Source organism: Garra rufa, chromosome 16, assembly GCF_049309525.1.
Source record: "Garra rufa chromosome 16, GarRuf1.0, whole genome shotgun sequence".
Lineage (NCBI taxonomy): Eukaryota > Metazoa > Chordata > Actinopteri > Cypriniformes > Cyprinidae > Garra > Garra rufa.
The window spans coordinates 27,426,474-27,449,125 of NC_133376.1; the positions used below are offsets into that span (position 1 = coordinate 27,426,474).

General features: G+C 35.7%; 1 protein-coding gene across 4 annotated transcripts in view; it reads right to left on the minus strand.

Moving 5' to 3' along the window:
- diaph2 (diaphanous-related formin 2) overlaps positions 1-22,652 on the minus strand; it is a 541,097-nt gene that overhangs the window by 361,040 nt on the left and 157,405 nt on the right. For all 4 annotated transcript variants that reach the window (XM_073820077.1, XM_073820079.1, XM_073820078.1 and 1 more), the window contains 3 exons: positions 6,137-6,211; positions 5,947-6,016; positions 5,141-5,277 (listed from right to left, as the gene is read on the minus strand). In XM_073820077.1, coding sequence (XP_073676178.1) covers positions 5,141-5,277; positions 5,947-6,016; positions 6,137-6,211 — 282 coding nt within the window. The remainder of the gene's footprint in view (positions 1-5,140; positions 5,278-5,946; positions 6,017-6,136; positions 6,212-22,652) is intronic.

Consider the following 22,652-nt stretch of genomic DNA (forward strand, 5'->3'; position numbering starts at 1 on the left):
GTATTTTTCGAATGCTTTAATGCATCATTATGAATCTTATAGAATTAATTGCGAGAATGTTATTGAATTTGGCACATGGATAGAGGACAGTCTCATCATTAACTACAGCAAATTTTCTCGAACTGCACTTGAGTCTCTAACTCAAACTCTCTATCGCCACCAACAGGGCAAATCTGCACTTATGTTTTTGCTAATAACATTTGAAGCGTTATGTCTATAAGCATTTTTTTTCTTATGATTCCTTGGCTCATACAGATTTGCATGCATGAGAAAGTTTTCATTTCTATGGTCAATATTTTTCACAATTTTAAATTTTTCAAAATATGTACCTTTTCGAACTTGTCCTAGACATTTTGTCCAATTTTCACCAAAATTTTCTCAGATCATCTTCAGAGCATTCTGGCGAAAATATATCAAAAGCTTTTTGATATACCAAACCATTTTCGTAAAGTGTATTAACGAATTTGAAGAAAAAGAAAAAAGCACACAAGGCTATATATCCACAACGATTTAGCAGATTCTGACAAGCATGACCTTAGGGCACATGAGAAGTTTCATCAGAGTCACCTAATGCTCAAAAGGTTTATATTTTCTGGACAGAGTGACCAAAAATCATAAGAGTGATATCGTTAGATTCGGAATAGCATACCAAAATCAAATGATACCAAATTTTCCTATGTCAGCCATTTTGAGCGTGGACTATTCCAAATTTTGTGGTAAAATGGTGTATTTTTTAAATGCTTTTTATTGTTATAAATCTTATGAATCTCATAGAATTGATTGTGAGAATTTTATGAAATTTGGCACACGGACAGAGGAGCACTCTGGCAAAAAAAATTTATTAAAAGCTTTTTCATATACCAAACCATTTTTGTAAAGTGCACTAACGAATTTGACGAAGTTTGTGCAAAAAGGACAAGGTTAACTTTGACATTTTTGTTTATATTTTCTAAACAGTTAGATCAAAAGCCATAAGAGTGACCTCATTAGATTCAGAGTGGCATACCAAATCATACAAGACCAAGTTTTCCAATGTCAACCATTTTGAGCGACTATTCCAAATTTTGTGGTAAAATGATGTATTGTTATGAATCTTATAGAATCGATTGTGAGAATGTTATGAAATTTGGCACACAGTCTCATCATTAACCACAGCAAATTTAGAGTCTCTACCTCAAATTCTCTAGCGACACCAACAGGCTAAATTTGCACTCATGTTTCTGAAAATACTTTAGAACTGTAAGGTCTAAAAGTAAAATATTTTTTCTTCTCATTCCTTGGCTCATAGAGTGTTGAATTTTTAATTTCCATGGTCAATATTTTTTGCAATTTAAAATTTTCAGAAATATGTACTTTTTTGATCTTGTCCTAAACAGTTTGTCCAATTTTCACCAAAATCAGAGCATTCTGGCAAAAAGTTATCAAAAGCTTTTTGACATACCAAACCGTTTTCGTAAAGTATGCTAATGAATTTGACAAAGTTTGTGCAAAAAAGCACTTGAGGTTATATCTCTGCAATGCTTTAATGGATTCTGATCAAACATAACGTGTTATAAAAAGCATGACCTGAGGGTGGCACAGAACCACCTACTGGTAAAAATATATAAAATATTAACATTTATGCTTAGAACTTCTGACCAGTTTGGCCAAAAATCATACGATTGGTCTCATTATATTAACAGTATCTGAGTTTCCTGTTAAGCCTTTTTGGGCATCAGCCATTTTGAGCTTTGTAGTAAAATTCTGTATTAACAAATGCCTTTAGCAGGGGTCTTCAACCCTGCTCCTGGAGAGCTACCATACTCCAGAGTTCAGCACAGAGTTCCTTAGCTCTTCATTTTACATTTTTGTTGCTTGCAACTATATTGTCAATTATTAATAATTGAGCACTAATAATAATGTATTTTTTATTATCAATGTTGAAAACTGTTTTTGCTGCTTAATACTTTTTTGTAGAAACTTTGATAATCTTTTGATTATTTGATAAATAGAGCATTCATAAATAATTGCTTTTACTGTCATCACTATCAATTTCTGATGTCCTTGCTATTTTTTTTTTAATTAACTTATTTTTTTAAGTCGTACAGTACTTAACCCAAACCTCTGAATGGTAGTGTATCTAATCTTCCACAAAAAAAGCTTTGGTTTAACCAGTCATGTGTATTTCATAAATATGTAGCTTTTTTAAAACTGTGCAGTAGTGTATTCTTCCCTTTGATGATGTTGTTTAAATTTGAAAAAGTCTATTATGTGTAAAAATCACAATTATGATTTGTACAGGCTTATCATACTTATCAATTCTTATATGCAACAGATTCTAAGCGCTACATACTAGTGATCCACACCAGATGTTAAATTCACTTCCACATGTCTAGTTGCCCCAAGATCGGTTAGCTTTGCTCCGTCGTGGAAGGAACTGCGGAGAGAAGTTTTGTCGAACAGCTAGGTGTAAGATCCGTGTTTTGTGATCCGGGTGATTAAGTTGTAGTCGTGAGTGGGCTGTACAGAGTCTTTCATGCTGGTTCAAACATGATTCAGAATAAGCTACACCTGCTCAACTCTTAAAGAGGGCTTTGATGTGACAGCACTAAACATAAGCCAGTGTCACTGCACAGCGTTTGAGGGGGAAGGAGCTAGTTTCAGCGCTAAGTGAGGTATCAGCATTTTTACAGCTGTCACACAGATCTGCACACTCTCTGATCACCTACACACCCATAAAAACCACTAATCTACTCACCTACCACATGCCGATTTACCCAACCTGCACTTAGCATGTGCGCATGAGTCTGTCTGCATGCGTTTTGGGTGTTTACTAAAACAGATCCCAGGGCTGAAAATACTGATCGCCAGATAAAAATGATCAGTTGCAAACTCCGCTTTTTAATTATTCAACTACAAAACTAACAAGCGCACATGCTTAGCCGGGGGCTTTCTAGCAGGCTAATTTGAGAACGTGTACCCTTCTTGCACTGCAATGGACACTTGCTAAGAAATATCAGAAATATATACACTGCTGTTCAAAAGTTTGGGATCATTCAATGCTCATTTAAAGTTCAATTTATTCAAACAAAAATACAGAAAAAAGAGCTATTATATGAAGTATTATTACAATTCAAAATAAGAGTTTTCAATTTTAATGTATTTTAAAATATAATTTATTTCTGTGATGCAATGCTGAATTTTTTTTATCAGCCATTACTCCAGTCTTAAGTGTCACACAATCCTTCAGAAATCATTAATCTAATATGCTGATTTATTATTAGAAGTATTCGAATATCAATGTTGGAAACTGTTGTGCTGTTTAATATTTTTTTGGAAGCTGTGATACTTTTTCAGGATTCTTTGATGAATAAAAAGTTTAAAAGAGCAGTATTTATTCAAAATAGAAATCTTTTCTAACAATAGAAGTTTTTACTATCACTTGTTATGCATTTAACACATCCTCGCTGAATAAAAGCATTAATTTCTTTCAAAAAAAGAAAGAAAGAAAAAATGTACTGACCCTAAACTTTAAACAGTAGTGTATACTGTTACAAAATATATCTATTTTAAAGGTCCCATATTGTACACATTTCTGGAGGTTTATTTTAGTTGTTGATGTCCTTAAGAATATATATTTGCGGTATAAGTGCCAAAATCCATCTCAATATATTTTTACAGCTCCTTTTTTAGGAGCTCTGTCAAAAACAGGTCGATTTTGGCCCATCTAATTAATATTCATGAGCCTCTCTTCTGATTGGCCTGTTGTTTTCTGAGTGACGCACAACCAGGCCAATCACAGGTAACTAAGGTCATGTATGCTGTAAGCGAGCTCAGAGCAATAGAGAGAGCTGATACTCAACAGGATATTTTAGAATGATCATTAATGTTTTTTCTTTTTCAAACACCAAATGCAGTAAGCTACATAACTGTTGCTTCAGTAAAGCCCCTTTCACAATGCGCGCTGATTCTGGAAAATTACGGGAACGAGCGCTGTGTGAACAAAAGCCAGAGACATAAAGGCAGTGTTGTAGTAATGATGCACGTTATCAAGCGACTCTTCACGACAAAAAATACGTGCAAAGTGGAATGAAGTGGCGATCAGACAGAGCCAGCTCCTCACTATCAGCGCTGAAGCACAGTTTGTTCAGGTTAGTTTCAGTATAGTGAAACGTACGCGTCGCATTACATCTCACATCCAAACATCACATGTCTTTATGGTTTGTGTGTAAAGCACGCACAGATTCCGGAAAACAACTGTGAATGAACCAAATTAAACAATTCCGGAACAAATCATGGGACATTATCCGTGTATTTACCGGAATCGCTGTGTGAAAGAGGCTAAAGTTGACGTGCCAGTGGTCTCTTATATTCACGTTGTTCTGAAGCCTGTGTAATGATCGTAGCTTGACATCTATCGACTGAACAGGGTTTTCTCCACTTGTTTTCGTGTTGTTGTTGCTCAATAAAGGAATGGATGCCTTGTTGTCTGGGTTTGACAAAAGGAGGGTGGGACGGTGGTTGGCCCTCGGGGCGGTGACTTGAGTCGATCGGACGTCACATCGTTACGGAAATCACAGCAGCTCGTGAAAATGAACAGCTACTTTAAGCAGGCTGTGTGCAGTTTACTGTGGATTGACTGTTTTGAAACTCATATGGTAGTTACATAGCCCCTAGACCTTAGTTATCATGAAAAAAGCCAGGAAATTTTGATTTTGACAATATGGGACCTTTAAATAAATACTGTTTATTTTAACGTTTTATTCATCAAAACAAAGCATCACAAGTTCCAAAAAAATAAGAAATAAAAATAAGCAGCACAACTGTTTTCAACACTGATAATAAATTCAGATTTCTGAATTCAGATTTGACACTGAAGACTTGAGTAATGATGCTGAAAATTTAGCTTTGCATCACAGGGATAAATTCTATTTTAAAGTATATTAAAACAGAAAACCACTCTTTTAAATTGCAATGATATTTCACAATATTAATGTATTTTCTGTATTTTTAATCAAATAAATGCAGCCTTGATGAGCAGAAAAGACATTATTAGTAGTAGTATTTCATAAACCGTATTTGAAGGTAGATTCTCAAGGCACTTCTTTGAAGAAAACACTATAGAAAACCACATTAAATGATATTGAGCTGATAATCTTACATGTTCTCCTCTCCAATGATACAAACGGCTGACAGAATCTTGACAATCTCAGTCATCATATTAGTCTGCTTGGGATCGATCGCCCTTGCGAGGAGGAGGAGGCTTCGTTCGTCCCCCAAGATCCGTTGAAGGCCATACTGCAAACAAAAAGATGTCTCATTTTACTACAACTTGTAAAAATCTAAACACTTTGCAATGGATAATCCCTCTAAACTTTAAGCAAACACAACAAACCCCTTGTGTATGCACAAATGTAGGCTTTCTTCTCCTGAAAGAGCCAATTAGGCAGGTGTAGATATGTTTTAGGATTTTAAACGAGGACAGGGCAGCAGGGACAAATAATCATATTCCTGCATCTTTGTCTTCCTCACAGGGTGTAAATGCACTGCACTTGACCACAATTTCAGCAGAATGCTGAATAAATTCACTTTGGTGGAAATAAATTAAATAAATAAAAAACATTAAAAAAAGTGCTTGGAATAAAACTGCATTCATATTTAACATGGCTAAGGTATAAACTGAATCATTTCAATAGCATTTAAGCATGAAGGCAGCTTTAGAACATATTAAATCTGATGATTACCTAGAGTTGAACAAGCTTCATTTGTGTTTTCTCCCATTTATTAAAGTAACACTATTTCAATCAGAAATGTATTCATTCTCAAGGACAAGTAAGGAGCTGGCATGATTTTATATTCTCTGATATGCTGCTTTGCAGATTTTCTCTCTTTTTTTTCCACTTGGCACATGTTGGACACAAAATGATATAAACTACTCATGGTGGAGCTTTTAAATTCTAAACACACCTTATTGTTCATGAAGGCCTTGAGGCACTGAATGAGTTTATGCTGGTTCTTCTTGTCAATGTTCTCTTGCCTGAGGAAAAGAAAATCAGTGAGTAAAGAGTAAGATAAGAGCGTGTGAATGAGCAATCCAAAAGCACTGAAGAAAGGGAATTTCTTAAGACGACAACGTCAGAAAGTCCGCATAACTTACTGTTTCTTGTCAAGAAGCTTCTCCAGCACATCCAAAAGCAGTCCGAGACCTTCATGGCCGAAGTTATTCACCCAGCTAAAAAGAGGAAAAGACAGGCAAAGAACCATGTTAGAATACATAAACCCACCAACAAGCACACTGCGAACAAGTTCATTACAGGTTAGAAAAGTTTGGTTTTGAAGATGAGCCAGGAAACTCTGGAAACAGTGAGATTTTTTTTTTTTTTTTTTTTCAGTTGTTTTTCCCACATCCATATTACTGACAAACGGCACAGGTCATTGTGGCACCTGCAGCATCATATACAAGATGAGTCATTCTGTCTCTCAGAAAATGCCACATGTGACAAGAACATGAAAAAGAAAATCACATTCTTTGTTACTGTGACGAATTTTCCACATATGCGTGACCAGATGGAATTCTAGAGGAAAGAATAAAATATTTATGCATGCCAGAGAAGATATTCGTCTTTTGTTCACCACTGAAATTTAGAAGTCATTAAAACAGTTTTCTTTAATAGACTGTTTCTATGTCTTCGTACTAAAACACTCACAGTTACTCACAATCAACACTTGCATTTGCCACTTTTTAGAAATGATGAGCCCTGAAATCACCTGATTAACACTTTTGAAAACTGATTCATCTAAAAATGCCGCATTGCAAATGAAGTAAAAGCAAATGAAAGAACTCATCGTGTGTGGTGCCTCAAGGCAACTTGTGCAGGCCATGCACTCCAACAGGAAGACAAAGCGATGCATGGGAGATAACAGTAAAACTGATAATGGATTGTGTAAGATAATTGGCTATAAAACACAATGTATCTAGAGACATTAAATGATCTGGGGGGATAAGAATAGGCAGAGAGAACCAAGCAGCATGTGATCGCATTTAGAGTATGCCATTAACATCAGTTGTTCTTAGCTCCAGATTGTCAATAAACCCAAATACATGGGGCAATTTGTCGCAATAAAGAACCATAAGTCAATGATTTATTATTTTCTTTTTGATAATCATAGTGCACAATGCAACATGCATATTAAAGTCATTTGTATGAACGCATATGGTCACACAAGATCCTCAATTAGAGGTGATGCCTGTAGCCTAGGGCAGTGTAAGGCGGCTAAAGTGCCCTTTTTACAGATCTGCAATTAAATTAGTCTAAAATTACAAAGACAGAGGCTCACCATGCCATTACTCAAAATTCATTAGCGACCCAGCAAACTCAATTTGAAACTTATTACCATTTGCTGTACAGTACATTATAATGGCCTGACTTGTTAATAAAACATAACAGTATAATGTGCCAAATTTATACCCATCTGTTTACAGGGGGCTTGCCGTTTATTGTTTCCAATTTTGTCTTGCCCGTTTCAACTGTTTGTTGAAAGAAAAAGCACAGTTTGAGGTCTTTAATGAAAAATGCGATCTTCGTGAGCAACCTTACCTAGCCTTGAAATATAAAAAGCAGTGCTGCTGCTACTGCTGCTGCTGTGGAGGTGGCCGGCGGAAATGAGGGATTCGAGAACGACGTGGTTGCGTGTATCTAATTCACTTACAACAACAGTGTGGGTTATGGTTTCAGTCTGCAGCAGATGAGTGTTGAAAACATCTGAGGTAGTGTGGTGAGACCCGATGAAACCTTAGCCAGCATTGACATTGTACCGCTGCGGTCATGTCACTCAACAAGAGCAACAAAACTCTAACCACACTTAACCCAAATTACCAAGCAAACAAGATTTCACAGGGAGATGAACCACCAGCTCGCAGTAAAAGTTATGCATTGTAGTCAACACTGAATAGAGCTGTTAAGGCAATTTTCAAGACAACTTGAAAAGGCTAATTCACCATGCGAGCCCCTCAAAAAAAAATTAAATAATCAGTCTATAATTTTAATGGTAGGTTTATTTTAAAAGTGAGAGACTGAATAACAACAAAAATCCAGAAAAAACACATTTCAAAAAAGTTATATATTGCATTTTAATAAGTGAAATAAGTATTTGATCCCCTATCAATCAGCAAGATTTCTTGCTCCCAGGTGTCTTTTTATACAGGTAACAAGCTGAGATTAGGAGCACTTTCTTAAAGGGAGTGCTCCTAATGTAATCTTGTTACCTGTATAAAAGACATTCACAGAACCAATCAATCAATCAGGACGATCTTGTCAATGATCTCAAGGCAGCTGGGACCATAATCACCAAGAAAACCACTGGTAACACACTATGCCTTGAAGGACTGAAATCGTGCAGTGCCCGCAAGGTCCCCTTGCTCAACAAAGCATGTGTATAGGCCCAATTAACGTCTGAATGATTCAGAGGAGAACTGGGTGAAAGTGTTGTGGTCAGTTGAGACCAAAATCGAGCTCTTTGGCTTTAACTTAAATCACTTTGTTTGGAGGAGGAGGAATTCTGACTATGACCCCAAGAACACCATCCCCACCATCAAATACGGAGGTGGAAACACTATGCTTTGAGGGTGTTTGTCTGCAAAGGGGACACGACAACTGCACCGTATCAAAAAGACAATGGACATGTACCGTCAAATCTTGGGTGAGAACCTCCTTTCCTCAGCCAGGGCATTGAAAATGGGTCGTTGATGTGTATTCCAGCATGACAAAAAACAAACACACGGCCAGGCAACAAAGGAGTGACTCAAGAAGAAGCACATTAAGGTCCTGGAGTGGCCTAGCCAGTCTCCAGACCTTAATCCTATACAAAATCTGTAGAGGGAGCTGAAGGTTCGAGTGGCCAAACGTCAGCCTCGAAACCTTAATGACTTGGAGAAGATCTGGGACAAAATCCCTCCTGAGATGTGTGCAAACCTGGTGGCCAACTACAAGAAACGTCTGACCTCTGTGATTGCCAAAAAGGGTTTTGCCACCAAGTACTAAGTCATGTTTTGCGAAGGGGTCAAATACTTATTTCACTAATTAAAATGCAAATCAATTTATAACTTTTTTTGAAATGCATTTTTCTGAATTTTTTTGCTGTTATTCTGTCTCTCACTGTTCAAATAAACCTACCATTAAAATTATAGACTGATCATTTCTTTGTCAGTGGGCAATTGTACAAAATCAGCAGGGGATCAAATAATTTTGTCCCTCACTGTATCTTAATTTGTGTTCTGAATATGAACAAAGGTCTTATGGGTTTGGAATGACATTCATTTTTGGGTGAACTATCCCTTTATAACATACAGAAATAAATATAGATTTACTGTATGTATATCAGCAGTTTATGTTAAGTTGTAGATTTTTTTAACGGGATCATATGATGAGTTTTAATGTTTTCCTTTGTCTATGGAGTGCACTGTGTATTTTGTTGCAAAAGCAAAACTACTTTGTTTGGGCTTCCAAAAGAGAACACAACTAGGAATCAGTGGTTAAGCTCTGTTCCAGAACAGTACAAGTTAAATATTTAAGTATTTGCAAAGCATTTTAAGAACGACTGTTTTCAGAACAGTTTTGAGAACTGTAGAGTAGCACTTGTTGTGTCATTTCTACAATCACAAATGCAGACATGGTTTTATGTTTTCATAGTATCGTCCCTGTGTTGCGACACAACACGTAAAAAGACAGCATAAGTCATTATAATCACTAATAATATCCCCACTGGATGCAACAAATGTCTAGTTTATAATAGGTTGTATTGTCTTTGTCTTGTCACGCCAGGACAAGGTGTTAAAATATGGTATGTAACATTTCCGGCACATGCTTGAGGTATTCGTCCAATCACAATGCACTGGATAACTGGCTAATCAGTGAGCATATTGCATTACACCAAATACACAAAAAAGCAACATCATATGACCCCTTTAAAACACATTTCAAAATGAATGTTTGAAATATGATTGTGTAATTTATATTCCAGAACTAATCATGAAAGCCTATCCAAGCCATGTTAACCAAATTTAAATCATAAATCAAAAAATGTAATTCTAAAAACTCCTTGGGGAATCCAAGACTTGAAAACACTCATTCTCTTCCAGTTTTTTAGGACTACAAATTGAACAGCTCTATAAACTTGTAGTGCAGATAATTCAAATTCAAATTAAGAAATCACATAAAGCTATGCTCATACCACTAACAAGCATGAAAATGAGAGGAAAATCGCTCTTTTAAAAGATAACCATGTTAGTAAAAGATGATTGAATTAAAGACACCAGCATGGAGTGCTATCAGAAGTTTTTTTTTTTTCAGCACTCTTAAGGCATTTTGTCTCAGCTAGAGGCATTATGCATCAGTTTAACACGTTTGCGATTCATTAAGCATCTTCACCTGTCTTTCTGTCTGCCTGTCTGTCTGCAAGTCAATCTTAGATTACCTGTCAGCTTTTCCCGGAAACCCCTGAGTAAACAACGCATCATTTCCTGTCAAATCAGCTCATCAGTGACCTACCCACACTCTGTGGCATGGATCCAACGATTTGATTTAGACTTATTCATGAAATATTGATTGGGATAATCCTGGAGTTAAGCGGCAGCAAAGCCAGCAGAGTTACTTGACATGAGCAAACACATTTTCTGGGTTAAATGAAACATGCATGGCCTGTTAAAAGATACATATATTTATATATAATACTTCTAAACAATCAATAAACTGACAACGCTTAACCTTTTAGAGCACAACGCTTAAATAAATGCATAAACACTGTTGTCTCTATGACGGTGAAGTATTCATGTTTACGGCAGCAATGACAAAATATTATTGGCAAGTAAATTAAATGACAAAACAGTTGAGCAACAGTTGTGACTATACAACCGTAATTAGGTTTGACATTCAATTTGCAATCACAGAGGCATTATACTACTATCATGAACAACACATAATAAATTGCAAATGCATGTGAAAAAACATTAATGATCATCAGCGGGAGTGTATTGTATAACACCACTTGACGTTCTAAAAGTCGGTTAACTGCCTTGCGGTAACCGCAGGTTATTCCTCTGACCCGTGCCTTTATTTTCAGAACTCTCTAATGTCAACCAAAAGCCTGGCTGTTGAGTCTGACATTGTTATTGCACTTGAAGAAGCTCTAGAGTGTTGTGTCATTGAGAACACTCTATGAGAGCAATGCCTTTCAAATTGTATTAGGGCTAAGCCATGGACGGTCTCATTCGACTGCCCGTGGCCTATTCAGCACTGCTCTATTCCACTCGAGGCCCTCTGCTCCTAGCAACAAATTGCTCTCAACATTTCAACCCACCACTGAGCACCAGAACAGTTAGTCACTGACTAAATATTGCAACTGAGGCCTTTCTGCTGTTCATGACAATGTCCATGATTTTGAGTGATGCTGAAATCACGGGGAGGCTCAAGGCAAGGCTGAGAAGAGATTGACTTCCACCATTTAAGTACAGTATCTTTGTAATGTCAGGAATGCAAATCAATGAATTATAAAACATAAAAGAAAATAGATAGCAAGCTCCTCATTATAATGTGCCAAATTCATCCTTCTAGAATTATCTCAACCTAAGCCTTTCAACCTATTCTTAACCTGTCTTCTGTTAACTGTGAAATCTAACATGGATACGGCACATTCGTGCTTAAAGGCCATGATGTACTTGAGAAACCAGATGAAAGGTCAACATAAGCGTGTAACGAAGATTAGACTGAAAAAGAGCAACACATTTTAATCAACACAGCAACAGGACAAAAGGTCCACAAGTATGTTCTAGCAACTTAGTAACCACAACATTTCAAATTAATTATCTTTTTCCAGTCAGTTGTTCTTTCTGCTCTAATGAAGACATTATTTTCTGCTCTTCTGTTTATCCCATGGCTGTTATTTTGATGACAAGGCAAAAGTTTGCTTATCTTTCCCCTCCCTCCGTTTTGATCTGTCTCTTCGAATGAATATGCTGGAGAAAAGTCGTAATTATCTGTGCTGGGCGTAGTGAGTGATGGAGAGTTAAAAAGGGAATGAAAAAAAATGCTTGGCTGATTTCATCACAATTGTGAAGTGGACAGACACGGGCGGCCTGTCTTTTCACAGAGTCTTTTGCAGACGCATGACAGATACTGGGTTTTGGAGCGTTAAACGGGGACTGAACCCAGTGGCACGCTCGAAGAACAATATCCCTGGTGTCAGCGTTCTGTGATGTGTCTGCCACACACTTTAGAAGGAAGGCACTGGGGCAAGAACCTGCTCCGTTTAAAAGAGCTGCTATTCCCTCTAATGGCATTTGGATCCCAGCAGGAGTCCCAATACAGCCACAATGGCTGCACATCAAACCACATCAATGCCAGCTCTGCTTCTCTCTGGAATTGTAGGCTGTGAATATAGGGTCATGACAACAAAGAAATAGCGGAAGGTAGCAAAAGTGTGTGTACGTGAGAAGGGAGCAGCAGTAGGATTAAACAGTTAAAATTGAAGGGAATTTGCTTAAGTGATGACTGATCAACTGCATTAACCAAATACAAGGTTTAGAAAGGTTTCATTGATAGTGAACAGAACAGAACAGAACGGGGACAGAACAAAAACAAACAAACTAAAAATAAACAAATAAACAGAACAAAATGGAACAGGACAAGTAACAGGAACAGAATAAAATAAATAAATAAATAAAACCAGAACAGAACCGAACCGAACTGAACAAAACAAGAGCAGAGAACAGAACAGGAATGGAACGAAAAACAGAACAGAACAAAACAGAAACAGGATGGAACAAAACAAAAACAACAAAACAAAAAACAGAACAGAAGAGAACAGGAACCCAACAAAACGGGAAAAAACAGAAACAGAATAGAACAAAACAAAAAACAGAAACAGAACAGAGAACAGAGAACAGGAACAGGAACAAGAACAGGAACAAAAAACTAAACAGAATAGAACAAAACAAAAAAATCAGAATGTAACAGGAAAATAACAGAACAGAACAGGAACTGAACAAAACAATAAAAAAAACAGAACAGGAAAAGAACGGAACAGAACAAAAAAAAAACAAAAATAAAAAAGTGAACAAAACAAAAAAACGAACAAAACAAAAAAACAGAAACAAAACAGAGAAAAGGAACAAAAAAACTGAACAGAAAAGAACAAAACTAGACAAAAACAGAACAGAAACAAAAAAGAACAGAACTAAATGGAACAGAACAAAACAAAACAAAAAAACAGAACAGAACGGAACAAGAAAAGAACGGAACGGAACAAAAAACAACAACAAAAAAAAAAAAAAACCAGAACAGATAAGAACAGGAACCAAACAAAATGGGGGAAAAAAACAGAAACAGAATAGAACAAAACAAAACAAACAAAAAACAGAACAAAACAAAAAAACCGAACAAAACAAAAAAACAGAAACAGAACAGAAAACAGAGAACAGAGAACAGGAACAGGAACAAGAACAAGAACAGGAACAAAAAACTAAACAGAATAGAACAAAACCAAAAAATCTGAAAGTAACAGGAAAATAACAGAACAGAACAACAGAACAGAACAAAAGGGAACAGAAACAGGAACTGAACAAAACGGAACAAAACAAAAAAAAACAACAGGAAAAGAACGGAACGGAACAAAAAACAACAAAACAGAACAGATAAGAACAAGAATCAAACAAAACACAGAAAAAAAAAAAACAGAACAAAAAAAAAAAAACCTAACAAAACAGAACGAAACAAAAAAACAAACAAAACTGAGAACAGGAACAAAAAAAAAAACAACAGAAAAGAACAAAACTAGACAAAAAAACAGAACGGAACAGGAACAAAGCAGAACTAAATGGAATAGAACAAAACAGAGCGGAACAAAACAAAAAAACAGAACGGAACAAGAAAAGAACGGAACAGAACAAAAAACAACAAAATTAAACAAAAAACAGAACAGATAAGAACAGGAACCAAACAAAACAGAAAACAACAGAACAGGACAAAAAAAAAACTAAAGAGCATTAGAACAAAACAGTAAAAATGTGAAATGGACTTTAGAAATGAAAATGGGTTTTTACATAGATGAAGTAAGTAAACGTATACAAAAATGTTTTGATATTGATTTTTTTGTAAATTATAATTTTTTTCCCTGTCTGCTGCCTTTGACTGCACAGCTCAGAATTGTGGCTAATGCAAACGGATAGCTTTCTCCAGACATTAAAAACCTTCTTGTCCATGTCTCCCGGTCTTCCTTCAACACTTTCTCACGTTAATGTGCAATCATTTTAATGATCATTTTAATCATTCTTGTGTTAGTGCGAATCAAATCAGAGCTTCATTTCCTGTGTGCTAAAACTTTCGCTTGAGCTATGAGAAAGCTGACCCGATCTGAGCCGCACGGGACAGTTTAACTTAATTCACCAGAGGCCATAAATATTTTAGACTTAAGTTCAAACATCTGGTATTATTGATCTGCTGGTAAAGTATGTCAGAGAGCGGACAGACAGGGACAAGGGAATCAGTCATGACAGTCACCTCGCATGCTAATGGATTAGCGATTCCCTCATTCACAAGTCAATGGTGGCGTATGTGTGTGTGCACTAGCTGCGGCTTTTCACGCTGCCAAAGGACTGATGTGGGCTGTCACTCAGAAACATGTAGGTCACCTGCTCCTCAATCTCCTGACCCAAATAACTCAAAAACATCAGATACACAGTGCGCTGGAGGAAAAATAAACCTAAAAATACTCTAATATGGAGCACTGATATATAATCTATCTATATCACACTCGCTCGTAATGCTTGTCATGAAATTACGGAACTGCACCGAAAATAAAAAAAACAGACAAAGAAATTCATATTAGTCAGATCACTCAACCGCAGTATGTAATTTCAGTGTGAGACAAGTACCCAAAACCTCCCATAAAAGGTGAGGATCGATTAATAACAATAACCGTTTAATAACGATAACCGATCGTTTCGCTAGATAAGACCCTACTTCCTCGGCCGGGTTTAGAGCCCTTTGAAGCTGCATTTAAACTGCATTTTGGAGGTTTAAACTCGCAGGCACCATAGAAGTCCACTGTATGGAGAGAAATCCTGAAATGTTTTCCTCAAAAAAACATAATTTCCATACGACTGAAGAAAGAAAGACATGAACATCTTGGATGACAAGGGGGTGAGTATCTGTCAATTTTTGTTTTGGAAGTGAACTACTCCTTTAGGTGATGACTGATCAACTGTATTAACCAAGTACAAGGTTTACAAAGGTTTCATTGATAATGGGTTTCCAGAAGATAGAATCTGCAAACAAAACAAAACAAAACAAAACATAGATCAGAATTAAAAACAAAGATCAAAACAGAAAAGAACAAAATAAAACAGAACAAGACAAAAAACAAAACAAAAAAATAATGCAACAAAACACACAAAAAAAAAAACAGAACCAAACAAAAACAAAACATTGAACAAAAAAAAAAAACTGAACCGAACCGAACAAAAACAAAACACTGAACAAAACAAAACAAAACAAAATAGAACAAGACAAAAACAAAACAAAAAATAAGACAACAAAACAACCCAAAACAAAAAAAACAACAAAACAAAACCGAACAAAAACAAAACACTGAACAGAACAAAACTAATCAAAACAGAACAAGGCAAAAAAAAAAATAATGCAACAAAACAACACAAAACAACAAAAAAAGAACAAAACAGAACAGAACAAAAACAAAACACTGAACAGAACGAAACAAAACACTCATCAGAACAAAAAAACAAAACAGAACAAATAATAGAACAGAACAAAACAAAACAAAAAAAACTGAACAGAAAAAAAATAAACAATGAACAGAACAAAACAAGACAAAAAAACAAAAAATAATGCAACAAAAAAGAACAAAACAGAACAGAACAAAAACAAAAAAAAACTGAAAGGAACAAAAAAACAGAACAAATAATAAAACAGAACAAAACAACAAACAAAACAAAAAAACAGAACGAAAAAAAACAAAGAACAAAACAAAACAAATCAAATAAGAACAGAACAGAACAAAAACAAGACAATACATATATATATATATATATATATATATATATATATATATATATAATGCTTTTGCAAACGGATAGCTAAAAACCTCCTTGTCCATGTCTCCAAAACAAACAAAAAAAACAGAACAGAACAAAAACAGAACACAAAACAAAAAACTGAACAGAACAAAACAAAACAGAAAAAAACTGCTCCTCAATCTCCTGACCCAAATAACTCAAAAACATCAGATACACAGTGCACTGGAGGAAAAATAAACCTAAAATGCTCTAATATGGTACACTGACATATAATCTATCTATATCACACTCGCTCGTAATGCTTGTCATGGAATTATGGAATTGCACCGAAAATAAAAAACAGACAAAAGAAATCCATATTAGTCAGATCACTCGACCGCAGTATGTAATTTCAGTGTGAGACAAGCCCCCAAAACCTCCCATAAAAGGTGAGAAGGCTTGACAAAACAATTAATAACAAGAGAAGATGCGGCAAAAATCACAGACAGCCCAAAGATATTGAATTTAGCGTGGCAGAATACTAATTTTCCCCATGTACCTGTGCAATACCATTTCTCACTTAAATCAATATGGAATTCAAATCAGATATCTGAATTATGTATGCCTTGCTGCAGGGCTCCGCAGATACGGCTAGCTTTGAGGTTAACAGATGGTGGCATAAAATGAAATGGGCATCCCGCTTAAAATATACCCAGTCACGAAGGACATCAGGATTGGTGGGTTCCTTTACTGCCTCGGAAAAAGCTCTTCTGTAGCGGCAGATGTGACCACTGCTTCTATTAGAGCCTCTATAACACAGTCTCAGGTACACCGGCTCGCACCAACACAAAAGGCTTGACGGGGCGTGCAGGGCTATGATGGCTAAACGCGTGATCAATAATCTCGACGAAGAAAGACAGCGTCTATTTTTACAGACCGCTTAGCCACGGCGACAGAAGACCGATCCAATCAAACTCTGGGTCTTGCATAGTGATAAACAACATAATTAGTAAGTTGCATGTACTTGCACAAATGAAAGCTAGAAATAACTTCACTTATGAACTTGTTAAAATAAAAACACTGAGGAAAACAGTTGTTAAAAACGGTTACTTTCTTCATTAGGCCAAAATGAATGAGCTGAGAACATTGAAGCTCACACTGAAAATATGAATTGATAATTTGTCCGACTTCAGTCCTTTATTTCTCCTTGACGCCGGCTGGATCAGGGGAGCTGATCCAGAGCCCGAGGGCCAGAAGTAGGTTTCTAATAACATTTGGAGTCTGGAGAGAGAGAGAGAGAGAGCGGAAACTAGCCACACAGCACAGGAAAAATGACCTTAGCAGAGCGCCGCAAACTCGGCCTCACTCTGACGATTTATTTCACGGACCAACAGGTGAAGTTTTGATAAGTTTCTCGTGTAACTCAACATGCAGTAACTCTAAAGATGTTGGAAGTTTTACCTCTAAAGACTAGAGCTTGTCTGTTTCCACTCTTCTGACCTTGACAGTAAGGAAACTACATCCCAGGCCCACAAAGTAAAAGAAGATCAACAGACATCACCCAGACAGTTATTTCCCAATACTTATACACTATTAATCAAAAGTTGTCTTCTGAGACAGAATCGCCCAATAATTCAAAATGTATTTTATAAAATAATGAACAGAGTTGCACTTCACAATATCAGTTTTAGCAGTGCATGAGTGGATTTTCTTTCCTTTATGCCTGTCATCAGAATTCAGTTGGAGAAAAAAAATTCCAGAATGTCAAAACACATTTAGAAAATCAATTATGTATGATGGACAAGGGTGTCTAGCCAGGTGCGAGGGAGAAATAAAAGTTTAAACGGCGGACTCGCATTATAAACAATATTTGACAACCTGCATTGGCATGTCTACGTCTTCTGCTATTATCCATCACGACAATTTTGGCTGCCCATTATATTAATACAATTCCTTTACGCAGCCTCAGCGAAACATATGCCATGCCCACAAACACATACACACATAAACCATTCAATATAGACAAGTTATTGTATTTCGCCTTGTTTTCAACTAATCCTTTTTTATTTTAGTAAGCTCCGTTACAAAACTTGGACGTGCCTGCATCCTATCCATCTTGCATTCTCATAAGTGACAGACTTGGAACAGTAACTTTGTGCATAATACAAAAAGTGTCTGACACATAGGAGACTCATCTCATTATCGATAAGCATTTTTAGATCAACACTTTTTGTTACTTGAAATCAAAATTAATTTTGTCAGAGCTGTGGTATGGTGGTATCTTACCCGAGTTTGCCATTTATAGGTTCCTATGAAAATGAAGAAGAAAAAGCTCAAAATATAATTATGAAATAGAAAAAAAAGACACATTTAAAATTCAGCCTTCCAAAAGTGCTGATTGCCTTAAAGGGATAGTTCACCCAAAATGAAAATTTGATGTTTATCTGCTTACCCCCAATGCATCCAAGATGTAGGTGACTTTGTTTCCTCAGAAAAACACAAACGAAGAATTTTAATGAAAACCGGTGCAGTCTGCCAGCCTTATCATAGACGTGGATGGGCACCAAACCTTTAAAAGTAAACAAAAACATGCACAGACAAATCTAAATTACACCCTGCGGCTCGTGACGATACATTGATGTCTTAAGACACGAAACGATCGGTTTTTGTGAGAAACTGAACAGTATTTATATCATTTTTTACCTTTGATACACAGCCACGTCCATCTCTCCTGAGCACGAGTTTGGCATCAGTCACGTCACGTGCACGCGCTTCTGGCGTAGTATACGCAAACGCCGTAAGGGGAAATCAGTGAAAAGTCCCGGATGAGTTTGTGCAAGCAAACGTAATCTTTTAGCTTTAAATCGGTTTAAACAATCAGGATACGCGCAAGTAATTACCATTTTGAATAGCCGCTATACCCACAATCTCTGTGCACTGTGGAAACAATGAGTGTCGTATTCATGCGACAGATCGCTTCCGGCGTTTGCGTATTCTACGACTGAGCGCGTGCACATGTGACGTGACTGATGCCAAACTCGTGCTCAGGAGAGATGGACGTGGCTGTGTATCAACGGTAAAAAATTATATAAATACTGTTCAGTTTCTCACAAAAACCGATCGTTTCGTGTCTTAGGACATCAATGCATCGTCACGAGCCGCAGGGTGTAATTTGGATTTGTCTGTGCATGTTTTTGTTTACTTTTAGAGGTTTGGTGCCCATCCAGCTCCATGATAAGGCTGGCAGACAACACCGGTTTTCATTAAAAATCTTCGTTTGTGTTTTTCTGAGGAAACAAAGTCACCTACATCTTGGATGCATTGGGGGTAAGCAGATAAACATCAAATTTTCATTTTTGGGCGAACTATCCCTTTAAGCAAAAATGCAGACAAATAACAAAATCCTCTTTATGTCCTCTTGACTATTACATTATTCTTTTATTTTTCACACACTTTTATTTACTGATTGACAACAGTGTTATTATTAAATAATTACTATAATACAATACTATAATATATACACTACAATGACCACAAAACTATTAAAGTTCCCATTAATAAAATATTTTTTTAGTATTTTGTATTTGTATATTAGGTTTACAGAAATATTGGTATGGGAACAATATCAGATATCAGAAATATTGCTTTGGCAACTAAAACAAAATACTGAAAAACAAAACCTGAAATAAAATGCATTCTAAAATCACTGCAACTAAAACTGCTATAAAATAAAAATGACAAAAGCACATTGGAAATTTAATTACAAATTAAAACTAAAATAACTAAAATTAATTCAAATAAAAGCTATTTCTAAAGTATATTAATACTGTTGTACAGTATAGTAATAGTATATTAACTACTAAAATACCATTCATTAATAACTAATTATAATTAATTATAGACAAGTACACAACAGATGAATTAGAACCTAGTTTAGAGATGGCTGCAATTTCTGATTTGTTTTGATTATTTATTATAATATGCTTTGGCAACTAAAATAAAATACTAAAAAAAAAAAAGAAATGGTTTCATTCAGAAATGGTTTCAATTCATGATTTCTTTTTATCTTTATGTTTTTTATTTACTTATTTTTAAAATATGCTTTGGCAACTAAAATAAAAAAATAAATAAATAAATACATTCTAAAATTACTAAAACTAAAATTGCAATGATTATGATATTAACGCTAAAAAGAAAAATAATTAAAAAAAACAATAAAAGCACATAACAAAAGGACAAATTAAAAATGAAAGCTAATTAAAGAGTATATTAATAGTATATTAACTGTATTAAAATACTACTGATTGGTAGCTAATTATGGTTAGTACACAAAAGATGAATTAGAGCACAGATTAGAGATGGTTTCAATCCATTATTTGTTTTTTATTATTTATTGAAAAAATGATTTCATAGTTTGTGTTGTCCCTTTATGCAAATTATTTATTAAAATATGCTATGGCAATTAAAATAAAATTCTGACAACAGATATTAAATACATCCTAATCTTACTAAAACTAAAACTAGAATAATTATAAGTGAAAGCTATACATAAATATAAAAATAAATAATAATGAAAATGACAAAAGCACATAGCAAAATGACTCAAATTAAAAGATTAGACATGGTTTAAATTTATTATTTGTTTTATTATTTATCAAAATATGATATGGCAACTAAAATAAAATACTGAAAAATTAGTTAAACGCATCCCAATCTTACTAAAACTGCAATAATCATAAATCAAAGCTAAACATAAAGATAACAAATAATGAAATTGACAAAAGCACATAGCAAAATGACTAAAATTAAAAGTAAAAATAAAAGCTAATTTAAAAGTATATTAATAGCACTAAAATACCACTGATTGATAACTAAATGGAGCACAGTGTTAGTTCTGGCAGGTCACGTTAGTCAAGCTCGCATCAGCTGATCGACGTCTACCTATAGGAATACAACGCCAATCATAATTCCCTTTATAAGGTCCTTTAAATCATTATTCAGCAGCAATCACTTTGCTCAGGAGCTAATCACCCACCTCCATCCCCAGCTCCTCCTCTTGTCCAGTAAGGACTTGGCTTGGAATTTTTTTGTTGAGTCAGACCACTGAATTTTGTTACATAAAATAATCTTAAAACATGAATGATATTTGCTACATTAATCATTAAAGTTGGTTCTATTCTGTTTACCCTATAGGGGAGTTTTTTTATGTTCTCTCTGCTCTTATCCATGCTAGGCTGCACGGATGGGCAGGGAGTTTTGCCCAGAACAGAACCATACCCCCAACCTAAAATGTATGCTTATTGTAAGTTATTTGACGATAGTGGTCCTGACAGAATTATGGTTAGTAGACAACAGATGAATTAGAACATAGTTTAGAGATGGTTTCTATTCATGATTTGTTTTTATTATGTATTGAAATATGTTTTCATAGTTTGTGTTGTCCCTTAATCCATAAAATAATAAAGATTTATGCTGACACTGTACAAAACCCAACTTTGCCTAGGGCATTTCCAAACTTTTGTCAGGCACTGGATCAAGTTATTTTTCTCTCCTCATCCACCATCTTGGATATACTGTACAGGGTGGGCCATTTATATGGATACACCCGGGTGGGCCATTTATATGGATACACCTTAATGAAATCGGAATGGTTGGTGATATTAACGTCCTGTTTGTGGCACATTAGTATCTTGAATAGTATACTAATGTGCGACAAACAGGACGTTAATATCACCAACCATTCCCATTTTATTAAGGTGTATCCATATAAATGGCCCACCCGGATGTATCCATATAAATGGCCCACCCTGTACACACACAGAGCATTATGGGACTGCCATACAAAGATGCATGTGCTGCCTTAAGAATTTTGCCTAATTACATTTCCAAAGAGGCAAGGAAGCAGCATAATTAAGATGCTTAACTTTTAGAATGGACAGAAGCCTTGACAGCTTAAAGAGATAGTTCACCCAAAAATGAAAATTCGATGTTTATCTGCTTACCCCCAGGGTATCCAAGATGTAGATGACTTTGTGTCTTCAGCAGAACACAAACAGAGATATTTAACTCAAACCGTTGCAGTCTGTCAGTCATTTAATGGCAGTCAATGGTTACCAAATCTTTAAGAGTAAAAAAAAAACATACACAGACCAAACCAAATTAAACCCTGCGGCTTGTGATGATACATTGAGGTCTTAAGACACGAGCCGGAGGGTTTAATTGGGTTTTGTCTGTGTATGTTTTTTTTTTTCATTCTTAAAGATTTGGTAACCATTGACTGCCATTATATGACTGACAGACTGCAACGGTTTGAGTTAAAAATCTCCATTTGTGTTCTACTGAAGAAACAAAGTCATCTACAGTCGTGGCCAAAAGTTTTGAGAATTACATAAATATTGGAAATTGGAAAAGTTGCTGCTTAAGTTTTCATAATAGCAATTTGCATATACTCCAGAATGTTTTGAAGAGTGATCAGATGAATTGCATAGTCCTTCTTTGCCATGAAAATTAACTTAATCCCGAAAAAAACTTTCCACTGCATTGTTAAGAAGGCTTCAGGGCGTCCAAAAAAGTCCAGCAAGCGCCAGGATCGTCTCCTAAAGAGGAT